The 27,858-nt window shown below is 34.4% G+C and overlaps 2 protein-coding genes across 4 annotated transcripts; one reads left to right on the top strand and one right to left on the bottom strand.

Moving 5' to 3' along the window:
- Positions 1-3,777: 3,777 nt before the first annotated feature.
- On the bottom strand, positions 3,778-10,285 carry LOC130823136 (uncharacterized). Of its 3 annotated transcripts, none has more exons than XM_057687756.1 (8): positions 10,095-10,285; positions 9,709-9,816; positions 9,452-9,627; positions 7,813-7,886; positions 6,561-6,710; positions 6,106-6,391; positions 5,074-5,307; positions 3,778-4,527 (listed from the first exon to the last, which is right to left on the bottom strand). In XM_057687756.1, exons 3-8 carry the CDS (start codon positions 9,596-9,598, stop codon positions 4,165-4,167), a joined length of 1,254 nt encoding a protein of 417 aa, XP_057543739.1. In that variant the 5' UTR covers positions 9,599-9,627; positions 9,709-9,816; positions 10,095-10,285; the 3' UTR covers positions 3,778-4,164. The 3 variants fall into 3 exon arrangements, with proteins under 3 accessions (XP_057543739.1, XP_057543740.1, XP_057543741.1); XM_057687757.1 differs by having other exon boundaries at positions 9,709-9,778; XM_057687758.1 differs by having other exon boundaries at positions 9,709-9,809; positions 10,095-10,276.
- Positions 10,286-20,323: 10,038 nt separating this feature from the next.
- LOC130823135 (DEAD-box ATP-dependent RNA helicase 3, chloroplastic-like) lies at positions 20,324-27,858 on the top strand. Its single transcript, XM_057687755.1, has 10 exons — positions 20,324-21,011; positions 22,628-22,764; positions 22,838-23,249; positions 24,026-24,124; positions 24,796-25,020; positions 25,098-25,475; positions 26,233-26,376; positions 26,462-26,557; positions 26,679-27,007; positions 27,339-27,858. The coding sequence occupies exons 1-10, from the start codon at positions 20,406-20,408 to the stop codon at positions 27,403-27,405; spliced, it is 2,493 nt and encodes an 830-aa protein (XP_057543738.1). The 5' UTR covers positions 20,324-20,405; the 3' UTR covers positions 27,406-27,858.

Below are 27,858 nucleotides of genomic sequence, written 5' to 3'. Positions count from 1 at the left end.
TTCTTCCAGAAATGCCCAATCCATATTTGTAAATAAAATTCTTTGGCCATGAACATTTTCCACTTGGTTAGATGATAAGATCTGAATTTTTGAGTTGGTGAGGATTGATATTTCTAAGAGTTTAAAATTTAAGATTTTTAGCATTATGTAAATTTTAATTATATTAATATGTTCAGTTTGAATTGACATCTCTAGCTAATTGATGAGTACTTAAAGAATGTTCGTTAAAATAGTTTAATGAGTAATTTAGATTTTATAATACAATTTTTTTGTTTAATTATGCTATTAAATATCAACTAAAACTAAATAACTACAAAACTAAGATGTCGTTTAATATTGTTTTGATTTTTTTTCAAAAACAAAAATTAAATAAACCAAAATTAGTTTGGCAAAATCATTTGAAACAACTTTTTTTTAGTTTTCAAAAAACCACAAAAATAAATAAATAACAACTTGTGGTTTTGTAACGTTGGTCATGTCCTCATGGGTCTAGTACCTAGTTGTACATGTCCAAAATTTGACTGTCAAATCAGACTTTATCATAAAAGGCTTATTTTTAGACCTAATAAGTTATTTATAATTTTATTATTTTTACATGAAACTTGACCAATTGAACAAGATCCAACCCATACCCGTATCGTAGATTTGAATCCTATATAGACCCAAACTAACACGGCTCATTTTTTTTTTAGATTTGAAGGGTCTTGATTTAATTTTCCTTTGAGTAAGGATGTATTGTATTCTCTTGGATTTGGGCATATTGTATTCAAATCGTACCTGAGCCTTAGACTCTATCCAATCATGAGTCAATCCTTCAACTCGGACTCAATTATTCAAACATTACCTGCCTGTGACTAATTTCCCTTTGACTTGCACATAGACCCAACCAATAGAGTCAGCCCCATCGTGAGTCTGCTTTGAGTCCTAGCCGATGATCCATGAATTTGTCACCCGTTTCAAATCTTTTGACACATATTTGACCATAATTTAAAGATTTTGTTCATCATTTTTTTATATTCAATGAATTTCGATCAAGGGTCTTAGCCTGTAAAAATTAATTCAATACGAGTCTAATATTTTCATATTAAATCAAATTTATAGACTTGAAACTAACTTTGATTCTTAAATTGTAAAATAGAAGAGTAAATACATAAGGCTAAATTCATTTTTCACCCTTGACTCATCATATTTGATGAATGTAAAAAATTCTCATAAGAGTAGAGTTTGGTTTTAAAAGTCACAATGGATGAATATATCTAAAATCTAGACCTTTTAACAAATCTATCTTCAATAATGTAAGATTGATATTTCAAAATGATCAAATTAAGAAATGAACGTATTATTGATGAGTAACCATCAAGTTATCTTCTATAATGGTCAATTTTCAATTCCAATATTTTCAATTTATGTGATGAATAAATTGGAGATAATGAATTAATTAATTACCTTTCTTGTGTCGAGGATTCAGATGGCACAACGTTAAAATTATACTTTTATATTATAATAAGGAAAAATTACCATGAACGATATAACCTTTTGTTAATTTCCCTACAATAATACCAATTATTGACTAACTATGAATAATACCAACTTAGGGGCATATTTTCCTAGAATAATACGAACTTTAGTTTATTAACTAATTTACCAAATTTTTTTTGTCTTATAATCACCTATAGTTTAATTTTTAACATGTCAGGTATTTTCTAGGAAAACAACTCTTTAAGTTGGTATTATTCATGATTAATCAATAATTAATATTATTGTAGGAAAATTAACAAAAAGTTGTGTAATTCATGATAATTTTTCCTTATAATAATTAAATAATTGGTAAGTACGAGTATATATTAAAAATTAAGATAATTTCGGGTAGGTGTAGAAAGATTTATATATTGGTTATTGGTATTTGGTGTCCAAACTCTTCTTTACAATTCACATTGCCTAAAATATTTTTATTACCAAGTCAAATATATGGATATTAGCATAGAATGAAATTATGTACGGGTTTCTTTTTTTTTTAATTATTAACAAGTATAGAATTATGAATTTTAAATAATGGTACAAGTATACCTATATAACAGTTTGATGATAGAAAATTGGAATTAAAAAATAATATAAAATTCGATATAATAATGATAATAATATAACAATTTGATACTATATATATAGAATTGGATGTGAAGAATAATAGAAATATACGTATATATTTTTTAAAAAACAATAATAAAAACTTAAATAAATATTAGAGCTGTTTATATTAAAAATATAATAACAGTAAGTAACATTAGTTTTAGCGCTTTAAAATAACTCTTTGTACACAAAATCCTTAGTGATTTAGGGTTTGTTAGAAATTTGATAATTTTAATTATAATATTTATGGTAAAAATTGACACGGAAATAATAGCCGAATCATATAATCTTTGGCTACATCTTATAATCGACTATATATTGTCATTTTGATCATTCATAGATTCGAGACGGTCTCAACGTGAGATATGTCTCGTATATGGGTTAGATAGTCCAAAATTAAAATTATTAATATATAAGCTTCTTATTTTGAGGTTATTTTATCGAGAGACGATTTCTCACGAGAATAACTCCTAATTAAATGGGACTAAAGTGTATAATAGTGGGTTGACTTAATGATTGAAAGTTTTTTGTTTGTGATAGAAATTTTAATTTTTACAAAATACTAAAAAATTAATTAATCATCCTTCTTCTATAGCCTTTAAGGATTCTCCTTACCATAAAATTTAAAATAAAATGGAAAATGAAGTGAATGAATTCTTTATTCTTCCGGTTTTCCTGAAATTTGAGTTTTTGATAGTGATTTAGAAGCTTGATTTGGGACAAGATTTAGGTGTATACAATGACTTTCCACTTGAAATAAAATTGAACACAAACCACTAAAATTATTTCTAGAAATAATGCAACAATATAAGTAGAACATTAATCAAAATCATCCATCTTGTGGACAAGCGATGTGTAGCCTCTTGTATCTTCAAAACAAATCGACAAGAATGACCCACAAATATCAATGTATTTACACAGACAATATAATATAACACTCACAACATTAAGAATTTAAGATTTTATTTTAACATTAAAAATAAGATCACATTTGAGAAGTATAAGATAGTTCACAAAAATTATTATGAAAAATTTTAATCATACGCAAATATCTAGTTCAACCAAATTTGAGGCTCTAATTATCAACTAGAACTTGATTAAGTTTAATATGATATCAAAAATAACATAGAAATTAGATTAGGAATTTAATTTTTATTAACCTCTCCTTAGTTAATTGAGTAGGTTTGATATCCCAAAATTTCAACCATCAAAAATAGTTTGTGGTTGAATTATTTTGTTGACATGGTATTAGTGTTAATACAACCTAAAATAACGTGTTGAAATCTCATTTATCTCTCAAATAACATATTTCTAATGAATTTTGTTGGCTGTGAGTTTCACTTTCAACATTCAAGATCATGCAAACATTTGTGAGTCGTCTATTATATTTTTAATGTATGTTACTAAAGTTAGAGCTTAACTACATCTACTTACCGAGTAGTTCACTCGCGGGAGGTGACAACCAATGATTAGTTAATTAATAAATAAATAAATATACTTTTAATAAGTAGTAGGTGAATAATTAATACATATTATCTTCATATATTCAATATTACCTTAGGTGGATAAACAAAGATTTTTCGCCAAAAATTATAAGCAAAGATCCAACAACTCGGAAATCTAGACAAGGAAGAAGAGATCTTTAACAAAAGCATCAAAAGAGAAAGAACTTCATTTATCCAAGAGGTAACCCACCCACATGAGATAACACATTGATCATTAACAACGTCCAATTTCGCAACATAAATTTCCTTTCCACAATAGTTTATTTTAGGATAAATCTAACAAATTCATGTTAAAATCAACCGGCGCGGTCTGTGCTTTACATCTGAAACTATACTCCCCTAAAAAACCTACTTTCATTTACACTTCACAATACACCACTCTAGAAAAACCAAGGCAGCAGAACATATATGCAGCGATAACATGCCTTCAAACGTCGAACTAATTTCAGCCGCCGGTGGTTTAGAGTCCAAAAATACGGTTTTTACAACACGAGACAATATCTGGCTAACCTGTTTGGGAGGGAGGGAGTTGTCACTTTTTTGTGGTGTCACCTACTGCAGGAACATCTGAAGGGTAATTGGAAAGGTCTAGATCGATTAGAGTCACATCGTATGGGACCGTTACAGAATTTGTAGTATCAACAAGGAGAAAATTGTTCATCTTTTCTGAATTTGAATTGGATTCAACCATGGGATTTTCGGGGCTGCTCGTTGTGGAGGATGAATGGCTTGAGTGTTGAGTGTCATCCAGCTTGTTCCCAAACATGTGTTTATTTCTTCGAACAACATCCATCTCTTGTCCAGTAGGCACAAAAGTACGTGAGCGGTACTTCCTAGGCCCTTCTTCTCCATCACTGTGGTTATAAAGCACATACTCATGATACGTTGGTGCAAACTGCATCATTAGTCATACGCGGAAGTCAGTTACGTTAGCATATTGCTGGAAACCTCAATCCTCATATACATCACCTTAAATCAATAAACTCTAGCCCATAGTTTGGCAGCAATTGGTATACAGGAGCACTAGCAGTTGATCTAAGATTTAATAAAGTAAAAGGCTAGAATATTAATGAAGCTTGTATCAACATTTATGAAGATTGTGTCTGGATGTGGTTGGATTGGCACGAAAATTTTAGGTGAAAATTATATTACAAAATTAGACTCAAGCCACCAATGACTACCATCTATAAACAGGCCATGTGTAACCAGCAAAATTATAGTGCCTGGGAGACAGTTTGACATAATCCCACTAGTAAAGCAACAAGATTAATATTTGAAGGCTATCCAACTTTTAAGTTCAGAAAGAGGTGATAGAATAGCACTATCATTTATGTGCGTGAAATAGGCAAAACTATACAAATTTTGCCCTTTGTTGGCCGTTTAGTAACATCTTTTGGTTTGTGACAAGAATCTATGGATCATAAACACAAAATTAGCTTACCTGATGAACAGTATCGTGATAGAAGTCATTCAGTTTCAATGCATGAGCGAGGCTTCCAGTGAGACCAAGAGAGATGCCAATATTTGCACCAGCATACTCCTTGGAAGGGAAAGCAAAAAAGTGACCAATGGCAGCCATGAGCATCTCAACACAAATAATACAATTTTGAACATCAGCAGCATCCTCTGCATTTTTTATGAGTCCAGACTTGGCTGCAAGAAAAACCAAGACTCCCTACAAAAGGAAATAATTAGTGAGAAAAAGATAGACCAATCACATCACAGGTCCGATCTTCTACACAACAAAATGCATCTCAGTAAGGTCATTCCAGGAAGGTTAATACGGTAAATAATAGTAATAGCCAACTTTCAGATTCATAAAATTAAAAAAAGAACCAAATTAAGATGCTCCCTCTACACACAGAATTTTGGCAAAATAAAATTGGAAGGGCATCCAAGTGTTTTCTCTTGTTATTTGATAAAGAAAAAGGTTTGCCCTTGAAAAATATGTACAGCATGCGGTAATTCTTTTTGCAACGGTGAAGCAACTGGTGCCTTTTTTTTCATATTAAACCCTGTTTCCACTCATTTACCAAAAACTTTATCATGTTTTTCATTTGCCTTTAAGGATTCTTCAATCAACTAACAATGTTCATCTCTAAAATCTGAAAGTTTCAATATCCTTCAGAACCACATATACTGAGGCAATTTGTACAGCTTTTCGGGGTTTAAAATCATTGAACTACTAAAATCCTAAGTGATGGTTGAACCAGATCATTCACATTCCATCATGGGAACTTCAACAAAGGAACCGAAAGGGAAACGGGAATGAGAGGTAGAGAGGTAAGGAAAGGGGACTTTTCTAATGCATTCATGATACATGTTTTCCTTCACCAACCCTGATAGGTAGAAACGAGGACTAGGTTGAGAAAACTTCTCAACCAAGCCACCTCACCTCTTATTAAAAACCCTAAATTGAAAAAACCATGTAAAAATTTTTGTAATATAACTCATAATTACCAGGAAAAAGTACCTGCCAATATGTCAAGAAAACAACCGATTTTATCAAGACAAATTTTGGAACGGGATTGAATGGCTGGAGAAGATCTCGGCATGCAACATAGAACAAGACCAATGCATAGAGAGCAATAGAATATGAAATGGTATATATAATAGTGATATAAAGGTAGGACTGATTTGCACTGAAGTCTCCATCTTCATACTTCCCCTTTGAATAGAGCATGAATGTAATAGCCACCAGAATCGGTTTCAAAATGACGAACTGCAGACACCCTTGTTTACACCTCCGTATAAAACGCCTGTAGAGAACCAAGTCATCATGAGTTCATCTCCAGGTTACTATCGATACCACTACTGTTGATCTTGTTCCTACAACTACGGCAGTGTGTATTTTACAGCTTCTTGATAAAATATGCCCAATGAAAATTATAGCAACGATATAAAGAAAGTTTCTAACATATTACTCACCCATCCAATGGTAACGGAGGGAAGCAACAAGTCATCAGGCACACTGAAGGCTTCAAAACTCGTCCACTTAAACTTAGTACAACAGCCCCTGGTCCACCCACCCATGCCAAACAGAGGGATAAGAAATTATATATGACCCATGCTTCGTACCTGAAATAGAAAACACCATCAGGAGTGGACTTACAAAAATAATTTAATGTTTCATATGGCGACCGTCCAACATAGGATACTATAAATTTTATATGTAGAAGCAGCACCACAATCGGAGCTTAAGATAACAAAGAATAAAAAACCATACTCATAAATTTATCAAGCATATGCACACAGAAGTAGTGATAAAGTACGTTGTGTACGTGAATTTCAACAGGAAGAATATTGTGTCCCAAAACAAACATTCAGTTGACAGGAAGTAACAAGAGCAGTCACAGAAATCCAAGTTAAGAAGTAAACAAAGCACATCAATATCATCTGCAAATAGCAGATGCCACTTGGTAGAATCAGGAGGTAAAAAAAAAAAGCTTAGCTCATAAAACAAGGCGGGAGACATGTACTACTTATGTAACTATTGGAGTCAATGGTCATTGTACACAATAAAGTAACTTAGAAATTGTCTATTATCATACACACAATAACTGTTTACCTACATCAATCATCTAACTTTAGTCATTCAACATACTTTAAAGACATCCACAGAATTCATCAACCCATCTTCTCCTTCAAATAAACATTCTTTTGTTAGCATTAGAGCCTCCATTAATGTAATTAAAGAGGAAGTGTCAAAAATTAAGGGAAAAGAGTGATGTGAAGATAAAAGTTAATCGTGCCAAGGAGAGTGATGCACATGAAGCAAGATCAAGTGTGGAATGAAAAAATTGCTTTACTGAACAAAATAAAAAGTAACTCTGCCCTAGAAGGCTAGAACCAAAACTTTGCACTTTGAATTTATTTACATCCTTCTGTCTTTAATAGTGAAGTGAAAAACTCATATGATACAAAAGTAATCCATATTAATTCTTATAAAATTCTTAAAAGTCTCAAACTCTCCATTCACATTCTTTTGGTCGTCAAAAAATCTTACGCTACATATTTTAGGAGTGAGATATAAGTAATGCATCTTTCGTTATCTGAGAAAGAAAACTTAGCCATGACACATCTTAACAAGAGCAAGAATGTAGAAAACAAATAAGCTAAAGAGTAAAACATAACTAGAAACCAGAAAGTGAAAGAGAAAGAGAATATCCTTTTGACTTACATTTCTCTTAGAGAATTGAAATATATCGCTTTATCCCGCATTATCAAGGCCAAGAAAGACATCAATGCATAAACCTGTGCATAAATGTTTCACAATAATGTTAGGCTTGTACTACAATGATATAAATTAACAGCACACAGAATGACAAAGGAACGGAGGACAATATTATGAATACTAATGCTACAATGCAGAGATAAAGCAACATAGCACATACACTTTAATTATTTCAACATACAATGTCAGTTCATATGTAAAATTCATCAAAACAACTAAACAGTGTTTCAATAGGTAATGGATTGCTTGAAAGTTGAAATTAGAGAATAAGAATAAAGGTAATAAAAAAGAAATAAGCATGATGCATTTGAAGATAATAAAAGCACTAGAAAAATCAAGTGGACATTTGATTATTCAAAATGGAGTGCACTCAATCAAATTTCGCAAATACTTGTGGGGAAAAATCTAATATGTAAGACTTTCACCGTAGACATCCCCTAAAGTGTCCACATCTCTTACTAAATTGATAAAATCGCATGTCGAACTTTTTAAATGAGCAATGACTGTACTGAGTTTAGGTTGCTGCTTGCTGAAAACCCAGTTCTCATCTGTTGCTATCAAACCAAAAAAAGTGCCTCAATCTCCGGTGAAATCTTTTTATCATAAAAAAATCAACTTTCAAGACTTTAATTAAGTAATGACAACAGAACACCGCCCCCTCCCCTGAAACTTGATGTAGAGATTGGGGATTGAAGAGGCAACTTACACTTTCATCCAAAAAAGGATGTGCAACAAACAAAATTTCAAAATAAGGTACAGAGATTCCAGGCCTCTTCAATCAAGAAAACATATGCTGAGACACCAGAGAGTGGAAACCCTCTAAGGCCAGCACAGTTTTAGATATCCAGAAAAGGTTCAACCAGCCATTTTTTTTAGTAGTCCATCTTAACATGAAATGCTAAAAGATACATACATCTAGTCATAACCATAACAACATCAAGGGAATCTCCATCAACAAAATAAACATGACAAGGAATTTATACGAAAGGACAATAATAAGGAAAGTACACCAATATGGAAACTTGACAAACTCATAAAACATATTAAATGATAACACTGAATGCACAATTAACTTAATTTTCCCGCAACTTCCTGTAAGTGAAAGTATCTTCCACAAACTTAAATTTCTAATATTGATGGAGAAAATGATAAACCAAAGTTCTTTAGAGGAACGAAAATCAATCATAGAACACCATTCCAGGTGTAGATCATAATATAGACCCTCTCAAAAAGTTGTCACACTACAAACATAATCTGTAGAAGTAATTAAAGTTTAAGTTGCCACTGTTCCATAAATGACATATAGACAAGCTAAATTTTCTATGATTAACATCACTTACGAATAATCACAGCACTAACAAAGTGTTCGGATCATGACAGCATCTTAACACCAATACACCACCATAATAAAAGTAGTTAAGTACACTTTTGGGCAGTCAAGAAGCATTTCCTAAGAAGACTATAAATACAATTATTTAAGTACAAAAATAGTTATGAACAATCAATCACAATCAAAGATCATTAGACAACAACTTTAATACCACAAAACAAATAGAAATGCCTCCAATAAAAATATTGCACTTACCGGAACCATGAAAATGACACGGACAATATATCTCTGGAAAGTAGGTTCAGTGTAATTTACAAGATGACGGTATATGTGAAAAATTGCGAGGGCAAACGCTCCAATCGTACACGGCAATGCAATGATGATATATAAAATAAGCGCCATTTTTCTCTTTTCCAGCAACAATTCGTCAACTGAAAACATTCATTTTACAAAATACCATAAATCAAACACACTCAAAAGAAGCATATAAATTCACGAATAAAAAAACACACCTGGATTGATTGACCTCAATTAATTCTACTAACCACTTCCATTCTTTGCATTGCAGTATTAGTTTCAAATCTGGAAATAAGCACAATTTCTCCAAATATCACTAAACCCTAGGTTTCGAAATTGCAACAGCTCAGTAAATAGTTAATACATAAACTAATTGCGCGCAAAATTGATCAAGACAAAATGATCAAGAGACTGATATAATTCAAATAGCATGAATCGAAACATCAAAATGGATGAATTCAATAATTTTCTCTTTCGCAATTTTTTTGCTCAACCAAACTACCGACAATTCTCATAAAATGCAACAAAAAAAGAAAAAAAAAATTTAAAATTAATGAAGTTGCGAAGAAATTTAGAATTTGAAATGATTATAAATGTTTACCTGAAAAGAGGAGGGTAGATCTTCGATACAAAAATGAAAGTGAGAAGAAGAAGAAGCAGCAGAAGCAATAATGGCGACTTCGATAGAACAACGGAAAACAATGAGGGGGACGAAGAAAGGAGTTGGCGTAATGGAAAAGATGAGTTTGCCACCTTGGAAACTTTTACCAAAAGGATTTTCTTTGTTGGAATATTGATGAATTATAATTTCTCTTATTTTATATGCTTTTCTCACCTAGAATTTACAAAAACATCTTAATATATGTTTTAAATATTAATTTTTTGTAATTTTTAAAAACTCACAATTAAGATTATTTAACGTTTAAGTTTACATTGAGAAATGCACAAAAAGTGAATGAAAATAACATATGAAAACAAGAATAATAATTAACAACTCTTTTGAGTTTGTATGAGTGTTTGGGAATTAGTCGTTGGTTGTTGATAACCGTTAATTTGTTTCTAGGCTAATTAGCCTAACAGCTAGTACTTCTATTTGTTAGGTGTTAGGTGTTAGGTGTTAGTTGTTAGTAGTTACTTATTAGTCATTAAGTCAATTGTAATAAAGTCAGATATTAGCAGAGATAATAGATAAAATTAATTTTTAGTTGCTCAGTAAAAACTTCTTTAATTCATCTTATTTAACTGATTCAACTGATTTTATTGATTATAAATGATTTTTATTGATAAAAATTAGTTTTATTGATTGTAATTAATTGAAACTGATTGAAAATTAACTTTTATTGACTCATACTGATTTTTACTATAAATAAGTTTTATTGTTAATTTTATATTTTTATATATTTCGTATTCATTCATTGCAATATACTTTTATATAAATTTGATAGAGTAGGATATTTCAATATTTGATAGAATAATATATTTAGATTTTATAATGTTAATATTCCTAGAATATATTGTGTAATATATAATTATTTTAGTTGCCATATTTAGCTTATTCTTGTATCTATTTATACACTTCAAATAATAAGAAAACACAAGCCAAAATATTCTAATATGGTATCATGAGTTTAGGTTTTGATCCTAACCCCACTTTTTCTCACTCCCTTACTCGGTCTCCTTGTTGAAGTTGCCGTCGTCGCCACTATCCAGCCCTCACGGCATTCTCGCATAACCCTCAATTTATTGTCAGACCACGTTCTTAAGTGGGAAAAAACATCTTCCACTTTTTTTTCTTCTAAAATAAAATGGCAAGAAGAGGTAAAACCTTAGGTTCTGGTGCTTCTCTCACTACATCACTTTTCAATAATTCACCTTGGTCTTTTCCTTTTTTAGATGGGTATAGGCCCTTTTATTCGAAAATTTGAAATGGATAAGACTAATTATTAAAAAAAAGCATAAAATAAGAGCAAAATCAACTTATTTCCAAATGCAAGCGCCTCTAGCTCCAGAACTCAGGTTCGGTGTTGTTCGCAGTTACTAAGTGTTGTTCGCAGTTACTGCAAACAGGGAGTTGACCCTATTTGACCAAGCTCCTCTATTCGCACTTAGTAAGTGGGAACAGCCTGTTTTACTATTTTTTTACTTGTTCAAACTAGCCGTTGTATTGTCAAACTAGCCGTTAAACCAATCTTTTATAAATACTAAAACCTTATAACTCAATTCATTCATTCATATTCACAAATTTATCATCCTAAGCTAAGGTAATTTGTCAAAGCTTGGAGATTATGATAAACTAAATAAACATATATATACAACTAAATATATACAAATGTTTAACATATACAACTAAATAAACATATATATACATAGTCAATCAAAACCTAACGCTCATCACCCTGATCTACCTTATCCAACTGAGTTGGTCTCCTACGCCTCCTACGGTAGTACGAGGAGTTCGTGTGTCGCTCTGGTAGGGGAGGGGACTGGTACTGTGATGGTTGGGATAGCCCAGCCTGCGAGGTCCCTACAACGTTATCGGGGTATGACAAGTCCATCTCCACCAAATGAGCATCAAGAGGAGGAGATGAGACGTGCACATCGGCGGTAGCCGGTGATGACTCCGCAGCGCCTTTCGGTATGAAGTGCTGGAACTGCGTACCGAGGAACATGCCTTGCGCGATCTCCCGTATCGGCTCGTCGTGGCTAGATCGGATCACGGCTGCCACACCTTGTGCCTGCAATTAATAGTTAGTTAATGTAATATTATATTATGTAATTGGAAACTTAATCATTTAAATGCAAATGAAGACTTACAAATTGGGTCATCGTAGGCGCAGTAGGAGCATAATGTGCCGCTACAATAATGCCACGTGGTGTCATCCATCGGTGAGTGATGGAGAGAAACCACGACATGTAGTCAGGTGTAGTAGGTGCGCCAAGAGCATCGATCGGCGCACCTTGGGCTAGCAGCTCCAGTCTCTAATTCCTAACAAGCGATGTGGCGCCCGTTGATCTCTGTCCAATTCGCCGTACCCTGATTTTTGCGCGAAATAAGGTGCAACTCAGGTTCAGTGTCGCAAGGTTGTAGAATGCCCTGTACCAACCCATATTGGCGCAGTACGCGCTCCGGTAGATGTACTTCGACAATGTCGAAGAATATGGGTGGCACAGAAGCCCTCCACACACCTGACTAAATCCCTAAGTGCTCGGGCACAGCTGCGTAGGCTACAGCAGGGTACGGGTCCCACAAAAACTATAATATATGTTATGAAAATGTAAATGATGTGTTAATAAGTTGCAGTAATTTTAATGAGTAGTGAAATCTTTACCTAGTTGGGTCGCAGCAGGTCTAAGTGATCTCGGAAGAATCCTAAACCGGTCCCTGTGTGTTTGCGCGTTCGGCGTGCAAAATTCCACCGTGATCCATATGCAACATTTGGAGGGGGTTGTTGCGAAGGAGCAACTTCACCATGACCAACACTTCTGTAAGGTTGGCCGATCAGAATATGCTCCCACGCTCACAACTAACAATTGCAATTGTAATTAGTATGTAATTCACTAAATATAAATTATTATTATTACTTGTAATATGGCTAATGGTCCTGTAAGAAATGTACACCCTTCATCACATAGTTGAAAACTTTAGCTAAGTTCGTGTTAGTAAAGCCATACTTATGACCTCCATCATGACACAACGACCATTTAGACATCTCACCTACGTCATCAATCCAGAAAATTGTCTTTCGTTTTGCAGTTCCGAATGCCTTCAAGCAATTCATTAACTTAGCTTGTTGTCTTTGCTCAGCAGTTCTACCAAACAACTTCTTTAGTTGAACATTACCCATAGCACGATTAAAGTTGCTAAGCAAGTGACGTAAGCAAAACCTATGATGGGCATAAGGTGGTTGCTACTCCGGCTCTTCCATGGTTGCTAAAATACCTGTGTGTCTATCTGAAATAACACATAAACCCATCCTATGTGTGATATGCTTACGAATACAAGCCATTAACCACGACTATGCACCTATATACTCCTTTTCAACCAAGGAAAACGCTAATGGAAAGATTCCCTTATCACCATCTTGGGCAATGGCAATTAATAAGGTATGACGATACTTACCATACAAGTGTGTGCCGTCAATGTCGATAAGAGGTTTACAATGATTGAAGCCCTCAATGCAAGGTTTAAAAGCCCAAAAGACACTTTTGAAGGTTCTAATATTAGGTCGCACATATACACCCGCGTCATTGTCTTCCTTAAAAAACCACTTAAATACTAGGCCTAGATTAGAATGTTGCAAAGCTTTTAAAAAGCGGAAGGAGAGAGTAAGAACCTTCCCAAGTTCCATATATGGGCAACAAGGCTTGTTGCTTAGCACACCACGCTCGCTTAGAATTCACTTCTATACCAAAACGATCTTTAACCATCTGCCGAATGACAGATACCTTAATTGATGAGTCTTTGGCAACACAGTTTTTAATCACATTGTTAATAACAAAAGATGTCAAGTGAATGTGTCCAGCCGAGACAGTGTCACTACCCAAAACACAAGACCCATGCTTACCATTGTATGTAACAATACACCATGAAGATGAATATGCATCAAGCCTAGCTTTAAGTCTCCACGAATAACCCCGCTCACACTTCAAGGTAAGGACGGTTTGGATTGAAGTCTCCGTTCTATACTCCACATTTCTACGAATGTGATACACTCTAATAGCTTCCAACAACGCTTCCTTACTATCAAACATTATACCCTTCTCCAACTCCCCTTCTTCGGTGTAAGTGGTATCACAAGCCCAGGTCCTCCAAGAGTTGTCCTCCACGTACTCATCTAGAGGTGGACATAGGACATAAGGTGTAGGAGCAACGATTGTAGGAATGTTGCCTAAGGTCATGTCATTTGCTAGGGCATCCTCGTCCACATCCACACCATCTTCAGAAGGATCGTCAACAAGCTCGTTGCTCTCATTACCATCATCCCATGGTTCCACCTTATTAATTTCTCCTAAGTTAACCATTGAATCAATTGGAACTTGATTCGGTGGGGGTTGAGAAGGAACAAAAGGATTTTGAGTTTCTTGAGTTGATATAGGCATAGGCGTAAGAGTAGGATTAGAAGCAACTACATTCCCTAAGGGTACTTCTTCTACGTATAACTCCAAAGAAGGAATTTGGGCAGACTTTGAATGCTCCCACATAGCATCTATAGCCTCATCATTCTCAACCGGAAAGGCTAGAAATTGTCCACTTATGGCATATTTAAAACTTATATTAACGGTACTTATAGTGGAGTCCAATCCAATCTTAGAACATATAAGACGTTTAAACTCATTCAAATCCATGTTCGAGTTGCATGAAAACAACCTACGTATGAACATTGCTACAGCTTTCTTGAATAGAACCATTCCAAAAACTTACTATAGTCACACGAAATGATGTCATTTCTCAAACAAAATCAATATCATTATCAACTTCATGCCAATACAAGTACATTATATTCATTTGATTATAATCTTTTTGATATATAAAGTAATAAAGTCATGTATAGTATTAAAATAATAATAAACAATAAATAGTGTTTCTAACATATAATGTAACTAAATCAATTAATAAATAAAATTTCTAATAATATATAATGTAGATAAAATTCAACTAATAAATCAATTAATAAGTTCATAAATAATAATTCTAATAAGAACATCAAAATTTCTAATAACATATAATGTACATAAAATTCTATTGCACATCAACAACAATTCTTCAAAAACAACAAAATAAAGCTATTAAAACAATTAAACATTACCTTGATCAGTTGTGGATGACTTAGAAGAGTGTTGATTTTAGAACTAGTGACCTACATTTGAGTATATAAGAAAACTTCATTAAAACCCTAAAAAACGAAATAAAAACTCAAAAAAACGCATAAAAGTTTACCTTTGTGCAAGCTAAATTATTCCATACTAAATTGAAAGCTAAATTGGAAGAGGAATGTAAGAATTGATGGATTGAAGGTAGTCTAAGAGTGATTTTTGAAAGGGGGAAGTCGACTTTTAGGGTTTAGGGTTTTTAATTTTTACTGAAATGGGGAAGGAAGAAAGAAGCTACTGTATTTAGGCACGATGTTGTTCGCAGTTACTAACTACGAACAAGGTATTTGGTCAAAAAAAAGTCAATAACTCTTTTCACAATTAGTAAGAGCGAACAGCTCCTTTGGCTTTTTTTGAATCAAACCCTTTGTTCACAGTTAGTAAGTGCGAGCAGATGCATACCTCAGGTTTGGAAATTAGGCGCTTACATTTAAAAATAAGTTGATTTTGCTCTTGTTTGATGCTTTTTTTTAATAATCTTATCTATTTCAAATTTTCCTTTTATTCTTCTAATGAATATTTGGGCCACTTATAATTGGGCCATTTCTAGTGCTACCCATGCGAATTACTTGGATGTCTACTGTTCTATTGCTCCACTTTGTAATACTTCATCTACGGTTATTCATCATGTTATGCCATCCCTTACTACTTCTTTAGATGCTCAATATTACATGGATACCAGAGCTACATTCTACATGAGCCATTCTCGAGGTACATTAAATATTTATTTTCCTTTAAAGCATCATCATAATAATGCTATTGTTGTTGCTAATGGTCACATTATTCCAGTTCGTGGTTACGGGCACTCTCAACCACATCCCTCTCTCTCGCTTGATAATGTACTCCATGATCCTAAACTCATCAAAAATTTAATTTCTGTGCGCAAATTTACTAGTGACAATAATGTTTCTGTTGAATTTGACCCTCTTGGTTTTTCTGTCAAAGTTTTGGGTACGATAAATCAAATTCTTCGGTGTAACAGTACATGTGAACTCTATCCTTTTCCTCTGGAACACTACATACCACTACTTCGCTTTTTCTACTGTTTCCTCTAGTGTTTGACACTCCCGTTTAAGCCATCCGGGAAATGATATATTATAAGTCTCTACGTGCCTCTCAGTCCATTGATTGTCCTACACCTCCCTCTTCTATATGTCACTCCTGTATCATGGGCAAACAGATTAAATTGCCTTTCTTTTCTTCCGATTCTCATAGTACTATGCCTTTTGATATTATTCACAATGATTTGTGGGCATCCTCTATTTTTAGTCCTTCTGGTTATAAGTATTATGTTCTCCTTCTTGACAATTATACAATTTTTTTGTGGACATTTCCTCTGATCCGAAAGTCGTAGGTCTATGACATTTCTTCTCATCCCGTTTCATAACTTTTGTGCTCCACATGGTATTAGCTTGTGTTTCTCTTGTCCAGACACTTCCTCACAAAATGGCAAATCCGAATGCAAAATTCGCTCTATTAATAATGTCATTCGTACTCTTCTCTGCCATGCTTCTCTTCCTCGTTTTCTTTGGCCTCACGCCTTGGAAACTTCTACATATCTTCTCAACATTTTTTCTTCCAAACTCTTGGGAAATCTCACTCCGACTCATATTCTCTATCGAAAAGCCCCCACTTATACCCATTTACGAACTTTTAGTTGTTTGTGTTATCCCCTCATCTCTTCTTCGAAAATTCATAAATTACAACCTCATTCCACACCATGTGTTTTTTTGGATTATCCTTCTTCTCATCGGGGCTACAAATGTTATAATCCTTCCTCCCACAAAATTATTTTGTCTCGCCATGTGATGTTTGATGTGTCAGTGTTTCCATTCACAAAACTTTCCTCCTCTCCATCCATTGCTTATGACTTTCTTGATGAAAACATGCATCATGCCCTCATCCAAGCTATCCATCACACTTCACTTCCTTCTGGGCCACCCTCTTCATGTCAGCCCACTCTTCTCAGGCTTGCTCCTCACGAGCTAGGGCCTGCCTCTCCCGAATCACCTAATCCTCCTCCTGTCTCTACTGGGCTGCCTCACGCCCCCAGCACAACTCTCCACCATAGTTCACAACCTTACCAACAATCAACATACAAAAAAATATACGTCAAATCATTTTCATGATTTCATCTTCCAAAACGTTTTTAACACACAAATTAATCAATTTGTGCATTTGACAAGGGTTAAACTACTAATAAACTAAGGGACGTTCTCAAATCCAAATATAATCAAAACTAGGTTAAGTTGATAAAGCTCAGGTTGTTGTAGTAATACTTTAGGTTAGAACTATTTATTTGCGGACTTGGGCGGATAGCGGATCAGATAATACCTTAAAAGTCTACTTGCAGGCTTAAATATTCAAAAGTCCTCCTGCATTTGCAAACATATTTTTTCATCGTTATCCGCTCATTTTCTTAGCGGGGGAACCCACAGATAAGCGGGCATTACCAAAATAAAAATCAAAAATACGTTACAAATTATAAACTTTAAGCAAGGATAATGTGTCTTCGTGGTGGATTAATGATGCTATAAAGTGGTTTACTGATAAAAGTAACTAAATAAACCCTTGCCTCTCTTCTCGCTCTTTCTTTTTTCTCTCAAAAAACCTAACCTCCATTGATAATTTTGGGGCTAGTATGATTGATGGTAAGCCTCCAATCTCTTTATTTTTGTTTTTTTCATGTTTAGTTACAAATAAAATCATTTCTCTCTATATTATGGAATTATTCTATCCATTTATCGGATTCGATTTATTCATATATTGGGTTATAAAGGTTCTCATGGTTGTAGATGCCGGATGACATTTTTATCAATGAGTTATTAGGTTCTTTTTTACAAAAATTGGTTTACTGATTATTTATGTGTAACTTACTATTGCAAAGAAAAATGGTGAATAGGGAAGTTAGCCTGCTTTTATATTTCATAACTGCTTCGGGTAATGTAGATTGTAGTTTAATATATTAAATTAAGCAGGTAATGCAGACTAATTATAATTTAATAGACAATTAAAACTTAAAATAATAGAATTATTGTTTAATGTATTAACCTAAGCGGACGGGTGGCAGAGCTGGTACACCCGCAAGGTATTTTTTTTGATATCGCTATCCGTCCATATATCTTGGCAAGCGGGTATTACCCGTCTGAATTTTAGTTTTTTGAAAAACATTATCCAAACCTGCATGTTTTTCGGGCTAAATAGGTCTCCTTTAGGTTCAAGTTTAATTTTATCACACTTTGTCTAAATTTTAGATTTGGAGTATGTTTGGGTCAAATATTTCAAGTTTACGTAGTGTCAAATATGGATCATGTCAATTAAAAATCAAGTTAAATCTAATCTCATGACATTTTTGAGTTTTTGTTTGTTATTTAGAACAACAACCATGCCTATCCCTAATTCAAAATGATATGGATTCTATAATAACCAATATATTTATTATACAATAATCGAGCACACTAATTCTCTTTCTCCAATCATTTTGATTTGAGTCAATACTAAGTTAAAAGTATGTTGGATTATATTCACATTTTTGGTAAATCTTGGGTTTTCGTCACTCTTTGATCAGGTGATGATTACAATTAAACAAATAGTAGTCGTAAAAGTGTTATATCAGGAGTTAACATCAAGCAAGGAACATGTTCATTACTGGTCACAACACCTCAAGTCTATCTAATTTGAGTACAAATTGACATTTACAAACCTATTTTGGTTGTTAGTTTCTTAACTCAATTGAGTTTCAAGTTGAGTTTGTTCTAGTCGAGTCATGTTGATTTTTTCATTCATGTTGCTCAGGTCAACTCAAAGGTTTGATTCATATCATAATTTATGAAGGTCATTCTCGGGTACAATCTATTATAGTAAGGTCATGTTGATTTTTTTTCCATGTTGGTTTGGCCAACTTAAAGGCTTGAGTCATATCACAATTTGTCAAGTTTATAATGGGTTCAAGACGATATTAGGTTAATAGCAAGGCAACAAATTTAGGTTAGAGTTGGGGCAAATTTATGCCAAGTCATTTGGTCAATATGATTTCAGTTTTAGTTGGCTTACTATGGGTTAATTATTATTCAATTTGATTTTGGATTGTGTCATTTTAGGTTTAGGTTGTCTTTAGATGTTGTCATATCAAGTTTCATTTAAGTTTGAGTTACACAACGTTAGACTTGAGTCAAATTCATGTCGGACTTTACTGAGTCAATTTTAGACCGAGACAATTATAAGTTAGATTCAATTGTGTTTTTGGGCTACTTAGAGTTTAGTTTTAAAGGAAATAATGTGGGTCAAATGTGAATGTGGGTTTGGGTCGGGCACTTTTGGTGTAGGTAAAGTTTTAGCAACATTTTTGAGTTCATTTCAAGTAGGACTTCTTTAAAGGGAAAGTACAAGCTTAGTCAAATTCAAATCCAAATCAGTTAAGTATGTGAATAATCACTACTCACATGTAACATAGGTCGAGTTTGTGTCAAATATGCTTCATCGTTTCTCGAGTTAGGTTCAGTTGAGCTTTGTGTAGTTGCTTTTGTTTGATCAATATCAAGTTTCAAATCAAACACATTTCATATGGAATCAATATGATTCGAGTTTGAGTGGATTATATATTTAAATGTGTTTTGAGTTGTGTCATTTAGGGTTCATATTATGTTTAGGTTGGATCATAAAATTAGAATTAAGTTTAAGTCAAATAATGCTAAATTTGGTTTGTTCATGTTCAATTCATTATAAATTACATGCATTACAAGCCAACTCAAATTATATGTTGCTCTCTCTATCCTTTTGAGTTGGCTACATTTAACCCAAAAAACTCTCATAAAAAACGATTAAAATAGCAAATTTAAAGGGAAAGAGTAATATTTAAGTTCATGTTCAATTCATTGATTATATTTTATGTATATTTACTATTTATATTTTACTAAAATCTCAATTCTATATTTTACTAAAATTTTCTAATTTTCCAAGTTACTAACAAAAAAAAGACAATATTGTAGGTGCAAATATCCAATTTGTGTAGTTGCACTTGTATGCAAGTGTAAAAACACAAATGAACCCATGTGGATTGTGCCAAATCCATACATTACATTATAAAAAACCCACCTTGCCTTATCACTCAAAATCCCTTTCTCCACCCTATCTTCTTCTCCTCTTCTCTTCCCATTCAATCCTCTCTGCAAATTTCTGTAGAGAAAGGGGAGAAAATCAAGTAATCCCATCAAACTTTACCTCTAAATTCTCACTTGTACCCATTACAATGGCATCTTCTTCCATTGTTGGGGTTTCTTCCTTACTTTACCAAACACCTTCACTTCAAATACCAGCAAAACACCCAATTCCTCCTTCCTTTTGTCTCCCACTTTCTGGGTCAAAGCTGAGAACTTTGAAGTGGGTTTCCTCTGCAATTGCAACTCCTAACTCTGTATTGAGTGAGGAAGCTTTTAAAGGTCTTGGGGATTTTTCTAAAGGCTCGTTTGCTGTTGGTGATGAAGAGGAGTTTGATGAAGGTGAAGAAGGAATGGAGTTTGAGAATGAAGGTGAAATTCAAGGTTCTGGAGTTAGTGAGGATGAACTTGATGTTGCAAAATTGGGTCTTCCTCAAAAGCTTGTTGAGTCTCTTAGCAAACGAGGCATTACTCAACTTTTCCCCATTCAGGTACTTCTTTTTTCCCTGTCATGTGCATTAAAAGATAGTTTTTTTGTGTGCTATATAAATCTATGATTGTGGGTAATTGTATTGTATTGCTACTTTTTGATGCTATATTGTTATCTTCTTTAGCAGCCGGTCTCCTTCTTAGGCTCAACCCTTTAAACCTTCATCCACTTACTGTATCCCTGATGGCTACTTACATTATCTTTGATTACATTATTTTTAATGCCTAGCCCGTTTCGTTTGGTTAGTGGTATGAATGATTTATATTGTAAATTTTATCCAAAGTTTCATATGATAATGAAAATTTGATTACAAATTTTGTCTGTTTACAAATTTTTATTACCACCTAATAGTACATCTTCCAACGGGTACATCTTCCAACGGTAATGCATTAGAATAAATTTTATTTTATGAAGAAAATGATATGATTGAAGTTGGACAAGCATGTTCATCAAGATAGCCAAGAGATTTTTCAACCAAAATTACACTAATTTTTCATTCCCATTACCACCGTTTATTACCCCTACCAGACGAGCCATTAATGTCTACCGAAAAAGTACTCAAAATGCCTATTTATAATATTCTTAATGACTAGCGAGAAACTTAGCCTATTAGCCTACTTACCATTCTTTAATGCCTACTTACAATATCTTTAATGCCTACTTATAATATACTTAATGCCCACCAAAATGGCTACTTACAATATACTTAATGCCCACCAAAATGCCTATTTACAATATACTTAGTGCCCTCAAAATGCCTACTTACAAGATCACCAAAATGCCTATTTACAATATTTTTAGTGCTCACCGTAAAACATACTCTATATTTTTCTTTTTGGCCAGCCCAATTAGAGATGGTCTCTCAAAGAGGCCGTCTCTTACAAGAATTTGTGTCTTCTTAATGTTGTGAAATTTGTATAATTTTTGCTTTTTATCAATTTCAATTTTAGGTTGTATTTTGAGAGGTTTATTTATAATTGGTTGGAATTGTTGTAATACATTGGAAAATGGGGTGAAAATTTTACTAAGTAATTTGTTGAAGTCAAAACAAACATGTAACAAGTTCAACAAGCTGTTGCTTTGAGAACAATCAATGAGTTTTTGGGATTTATAATATTCTAATTTAAGAAAAATTATAGAGAAGAAACGAAATTCCACTACATATTGAGCTGCAAATTATTTTGGGGTCTATGGAAGAGTATTTTAGAAAATTTATGGGTAGAGGGCAACATGGTGCACAAAGCGTAAGGAAGGGTCTCACCACAAAGGTGTATGTAATGGTAGCATAACTTGAATTCGTAACCTTTCAGTCACACAATGACACCTGAACTTGTACGACAAGGCTCCCCTACAGAAAACATATGGGTGATTTCTAGAATAACTTGAGTTCATAGAATTGAGTGGTTATGGAGCTTTCAAGTGTGGAAAGTATATATCTACTATGTTTAGATCCCTCTTGAGCCTTGGATATGTTAGTTTATGTGGCAAGCTACTACATTATATGTTCCTTGGCTGGGTTTGGAGTTGACCTATTTGCTTTCTAGAACAATAATATTTTGTCATGGAGTTATTCTCGAGCTGGCTAATTTTTTCGTTAATTTTGCTTATTTATTTTAGCGAGCTGTGTTGATTCCTGCTGTGGAAGGTAGAGATATTATTGCTCGAGCAAAGACCGGGACTGGAAAGACACTTGCTTTTGGGATTCCAATACTCAAACGCCTTACTGAAGGGAGCGAGGAAAGAAATTCTCAAAGGTAATCATCTTATATGCCTCAAAAAGGATGTCTATGTATTTGAATTACTAAAACTTGTATTTTTGTATTCTAGACGTGGACGGCTTCCAAGAGTTCTAGTACTAGCTCCAACGCGAGAGTTGGCTAGACAAGTTGAGAAGGAAATGAAGGAGTCTGCACCTTACTTGAACACCGTTTGCGTTTATGGAGGAGTTTCCTATACTGCCCAACAAAGTTCTCTAAGCCGTGGAGTTGATGTGGTGGTAGGAACTCCTGGTAGAATCATTGATTTAGTCAATGGTAACAGCCTCAAATTGGGAGAAGTTGAATTTTTGGTTCTTGATGAAGCTGACCAAATGCTGGCAGTTGGGTTTGAGGAGGACGTGGAGGTGATATTGGAACAACTTCCAGCTCAAAGGCAAAGCATGCTTTTTTCGGCTACTATGCCTGGGTGGGTGAAAAAATTGGCAAGAAAATATTTGAACAGTCCTCTCACAATTGACTTGGTAAATGCTTCTCTCTTGTTTCTCTCAGCTCACATGTTTGCTCTATCTACACAACATGTGCCATTGTTAAAGTTGTTCATTCAAGTCATCAGTTCGACTTCGGGTCACATGTTCCGGGTTGATCCAAAATTGGGTCATGTGTCCACATTGATTTTTACATAATTTTAAAATATTTCCCCATTTTTACATACTTTTACATACCACAAGAGAATACTGGGAAGAGAAAGTTTAAATCAATTAATTTGGATTTTAGTGTAGACTGTAGAGGTTGGTTTTGCCATCATATATAGAAATTAGTGTGAATTGTGACTTAAGTTTATGAATGATTCATACGTTCCTTACATTTTCAAGGAGATAATGTTGGATAGATGTCTTTCACGAAAGTATTATATAATTTCCCCTCTTTTATTAGCTCAAATAAAATACTTCCTTCGTTTTGTTTGATCGGGATGTATCTCTCTTTTACATTAGAGCTTTCGAGAGAAACCTTGCTCCTAAAAAAGAGCGGATGATGTATTGTTTGAGGAATTGTTTTAACTTGTATGCACACGCAAGTTTCATGATGAGGAATTGAGTTCAATGCTTAGTAAGTACTATAGCTAAGATAGTTGCGGAGGTTGGAACACATCCAAACTAAAGAACATATAATTTTTACTTGTTCGCAACTACCCTAGAAGGTGGAAACAAGTGACGTGTTGTACGCTTTATAGACTTGTGTGTGTATATATATATGTATCTTTATTTGACATCTGTGTTCCTGGGGAACTTCTCTACAGGTTGGTGAGCAGGATGAAAAGTTGGCCGAAGGGATTAAATTGCATGCAATTTCAACCACTGCAACTTCAAAGCGTACTATTCTTAGTGATGTTATCACGGTATGAGTCAAAATGAACCCTATAGATTTGATCTTAGTCTTTTATCTTTTTCATATTTGTAAATTTTTAGCTTTATTTGATGTCGTTAATATCAATAATTCATAATGAAACATTCTCTTATCTAGTAATTTACGTTTGTCTAAGCAACTATTATGTGTCCAACGTCTAGGTGCTCATGTACTCATTCATTTCTGTGTATAGAATTACAGTTGCAGGTTGCAGATACATTTGGTAAATTTTCAGTCACTAACAATTGATGACAAAAGTTAATTTGTTCAGGATTAATCTTCATGACTTATTCCATTAAAATTTTTCTAATACAAAAACTGGATTGTACAAAATATAGAGAATTGTGAATGTGATTGCATACTGTAAAAATGCGGTAACGAAACCATAAGATATCTCTTGATACGGCCTAAAACATTTTTTTACACCTTTACAATGCGGGGATATCGTTTCATTTATTTTGGAAACCTTTACAACGCGACCGATGCAATGCAATGCAACCTTGTTTTTACACTATGTGATTTTTTAAAGTGGTAATTCTAAAAGGATTCCTCAACAAGTTCTCTTTGAAAAGATTTCATGATATCCACAAAAACTTTCAATTGGCATTTGCCCAAATTTGGGTGATAATTCTTATATTCCCTCTTTGTATTTTATGTCTACAGGTCTATGCAAGGGGTGGAAAAACCATTGTGTTCACACAGACAAAACGAGATGCCGATGAAGTTTCTTTGGCATTATCAAATAGTATTGCTTCGGAAGCATTGCATGGAGATATATCCCAGCACCAACGTGAGCGGACATTGAATGGTTTTCGGCAAGGAAAATTCTCCGTGCTAGTTGCCACTGATGTTGCTGCCCGTGGTCTTGATATACCCAATGTTGACCTGGTTAGCCGGTGATAATACATCTCAAATCACTTTTATAATATTTATATTGATTGTTATTGCATTTTCTCTTTTTGCAGATTATTCATTATGAACTTCCGAACGATCCGGAAACTTTTGTGCATCGTTCGGGTAGGACAGGGCGTGCAGGTAAGGAAGGGACAGCCATTTTAATGTACACGAGCAGCCAAAGAAGAACAGTCCGATCTCTCGAAAGAGATGTAGGGTGTAAGTTTGCGTATATAAGTCCCCCTTCCGTTGAAGAGGTCTTGGAGTCGTCTGCTGATCAGGTTGTTGCTACGCTAAGTGGGGTTCATCCCGAGTCCATCAAATTCTTCACTCCAACAGCACAGAAATTACTTGAAGAGCAGGGAACTGGGGCCCTTGCTGCGGCATTAGCTCATTTGAGTGGCTTTTCCCAACCTCCATCATCAAAATCTCTTCTTAGTCATGAGCAGGTAATTGATATTCTTGGATTTTGAACAAGTTTTCGTAACTCAAGCATGAAAAGTAAATTTCGTCCCTCAATACTTTAGTTCTCTTAAGTTGGGAAAGTAATTTGAATTAGATGCTTAAGCGAGTACTATATCGACTTTTATTACTAGCCTTTGTATAGAACAATCTTGAGCAGGGCCGTTTCGTTTATTTTTGGGGCCAGAGCAAAAAATAAAAGGGCCCTAAAACATTTATGTTCGAGTGAGTAGTATAATACTAATTCTTTATTGAGGCCATCTCACCGTAAGACGGCTTTAGTTGAATTAGCCCAAACTATTTAAAAAAATTACTTCCTGTACAAGTGTGAATTCAGATTTCATTGTTTTCTTATGTTTTTTTTACTAATGGGATGCTTGTATGGGCCTGTCTCATGGTGAAACAGTCTCATAAAAGACTTGCTGCAATTTAATACTATTTTTTTTTTATATTTGAAATACTTTATAAAAAACAAAAAACTAATAACTCATATTACTTAGAAAAAAATGTAAATTATATCTAAATTTAATTCAAGTTAATATCAGCCTCGTAGACGAAAATACATTTTTAAACCCATAAAAATTCGGGACCGTTGGCGGTAACTTGCTTTGTCCTTGCTATTTGACGGCCATGATCTTGATTACATTTGAGGTACTATTAATAAATGATTTCACCATGCGCACGTCATGTAAATTTAATAGGAGCATTAAATTTGTTATTTAACATTGAAATACTATTTTGCAGGGGTGGACAACATTACAATTGACCCGTGAACCCGGCTATTCAAGAGGATTCTTATCGGCTAGATCTGTTATGGGATTTTTATCCGATGTTTATGTAACTGCTGCGGATGAAGTTGGAAAAATTCAATTAATTGCAGACGAGAATGTGAGTGATTAAACTATATATTCAATTGTCAAAATGTCTGTACTCGTGTTTTTTTAGTTAATATTCGGTTTCTGGTTGCGTCCAGTGCCAAGGTGCTGTTTTCGATCTTCCCGAGGAAATCGCAAAGGAACTACTGAATAAAGAGATACCTCCGGGAAACACACTATCCAAAATCACTAAGGTCAATTCCACTATTCGTGATTTTTCGTACGGTTTCTGATTGTTAAACGAAAAGCAACTTGCGGAACTTCTTGTTTGCTTAGCGGAATGTATTATTCTCATCGTTTTCATCTAATTTGCAGTTGCCTGCATTGCAAGATGATGCGCCTCCCAGTGATAACTATGGAAGATTTTCTGGCAGAGGAGGACGTGGAGGTTCGAGAGATAAAAGAGGATCACCACGAGGCTGGGGTCGGAGTCAGGACTTTGATTTTGATGATAATGATGACAATATGTTTAGGCGTGGTGGTGGTCGCAGCTCGAGGTCTAGCAGTGGATGGTCTTCTAGCTCGAGAAATGATTCTGGCAACAGGTGGTCCTCAAACTCTAGAAGCGGTGGGGATGATTGGCTAATTGGCGGTGCTGGTAGACGATCAAATAGGTCGTCATCATCCTTTGGAAGCAGGGACAGGTATTCTTTCGTTCTCGTATCTACTCCCTTCATCCCGTTCATTTCTTCCCCTTAGCTCTGGCGTGCGTGTTTTGTTCTTGAAAAAATATTGGGGCGTGGTGAGAGGTGCTCAAGATAGACCGATGATCTGAAATTTACCCGACTTTGTAACGGAACCCGATTTGACTCGACTTCAAAAATGGTTTACAATTATGTAAAAAACAATATGGGCACAAAACCCGATTTCAAACGGATCCCAAACACTTAACCCGAAATCAACCCGATGACCCAAATTAACACCTTTCCTTGCTATTGTTCCTTAACATCTTGAATTTTTTTCGCATTTTCACAGGAACTTTGGTGGCGCGTGTTTCAACTGTGGAAAACCTGGACATAGGGCGTCCGATTGCCCCAACTAACAATCATACTAGAAGATTTGCTTCCCGACCTACACGAAGGTTGCTGCGATTTGAACGGACAAGGATGAGTACGTCACAGTTTCTGCTCTTATTCCGGATGAAATATACACTCTTCAATGTAACGAGTCATTCAAGAAATGCTGTAAATGGAATCCCGGTTTTGAAATCCCGTTCGATCATTCAGACTTTCAGAGCTTCACTGATTCGTCGCTGCAAACAAACGAGCTCACAAACAGGAGGAAGTTTCTAGATAGAATGTAGATCAATGCAGGCAATTTTTGGTGTATACTATATTGCAGTTATGAAAACTAAAAGCTTAAGGTGGCCCTTTTTATGGGTAAAATCCATCTTATTTTTTTGACATTTTGTTGGATTGTAAACAAAAAATTGTTGTATGGTAAAAACCCAAACCTAATCTTTTTTGAACTAACAGTTAAATACTGTTTTTGCATC

This window comes from Amaranthus tricolor, chromosome 9 (genome assembly GCF_026212465.1).
Source record: "Amaranthus tricolor cultivar Red isolate AtriRed21 chromosome 9, ASM2621246v1, whole genome shotgun sequence".
Taxonomy (NCBI): Eukaryota; Viridiplantae; Streptophyta; class Magnoliopsida; order Caryophyllales; family Amaranthaceae; genus Amaranthus; species Amaranthus tricolor.
The sequence above is the reverse complement of the archived record's forward strand: the minus strand, read 5'-3'. Positions and strand labels throughout refer to the sequence as shown.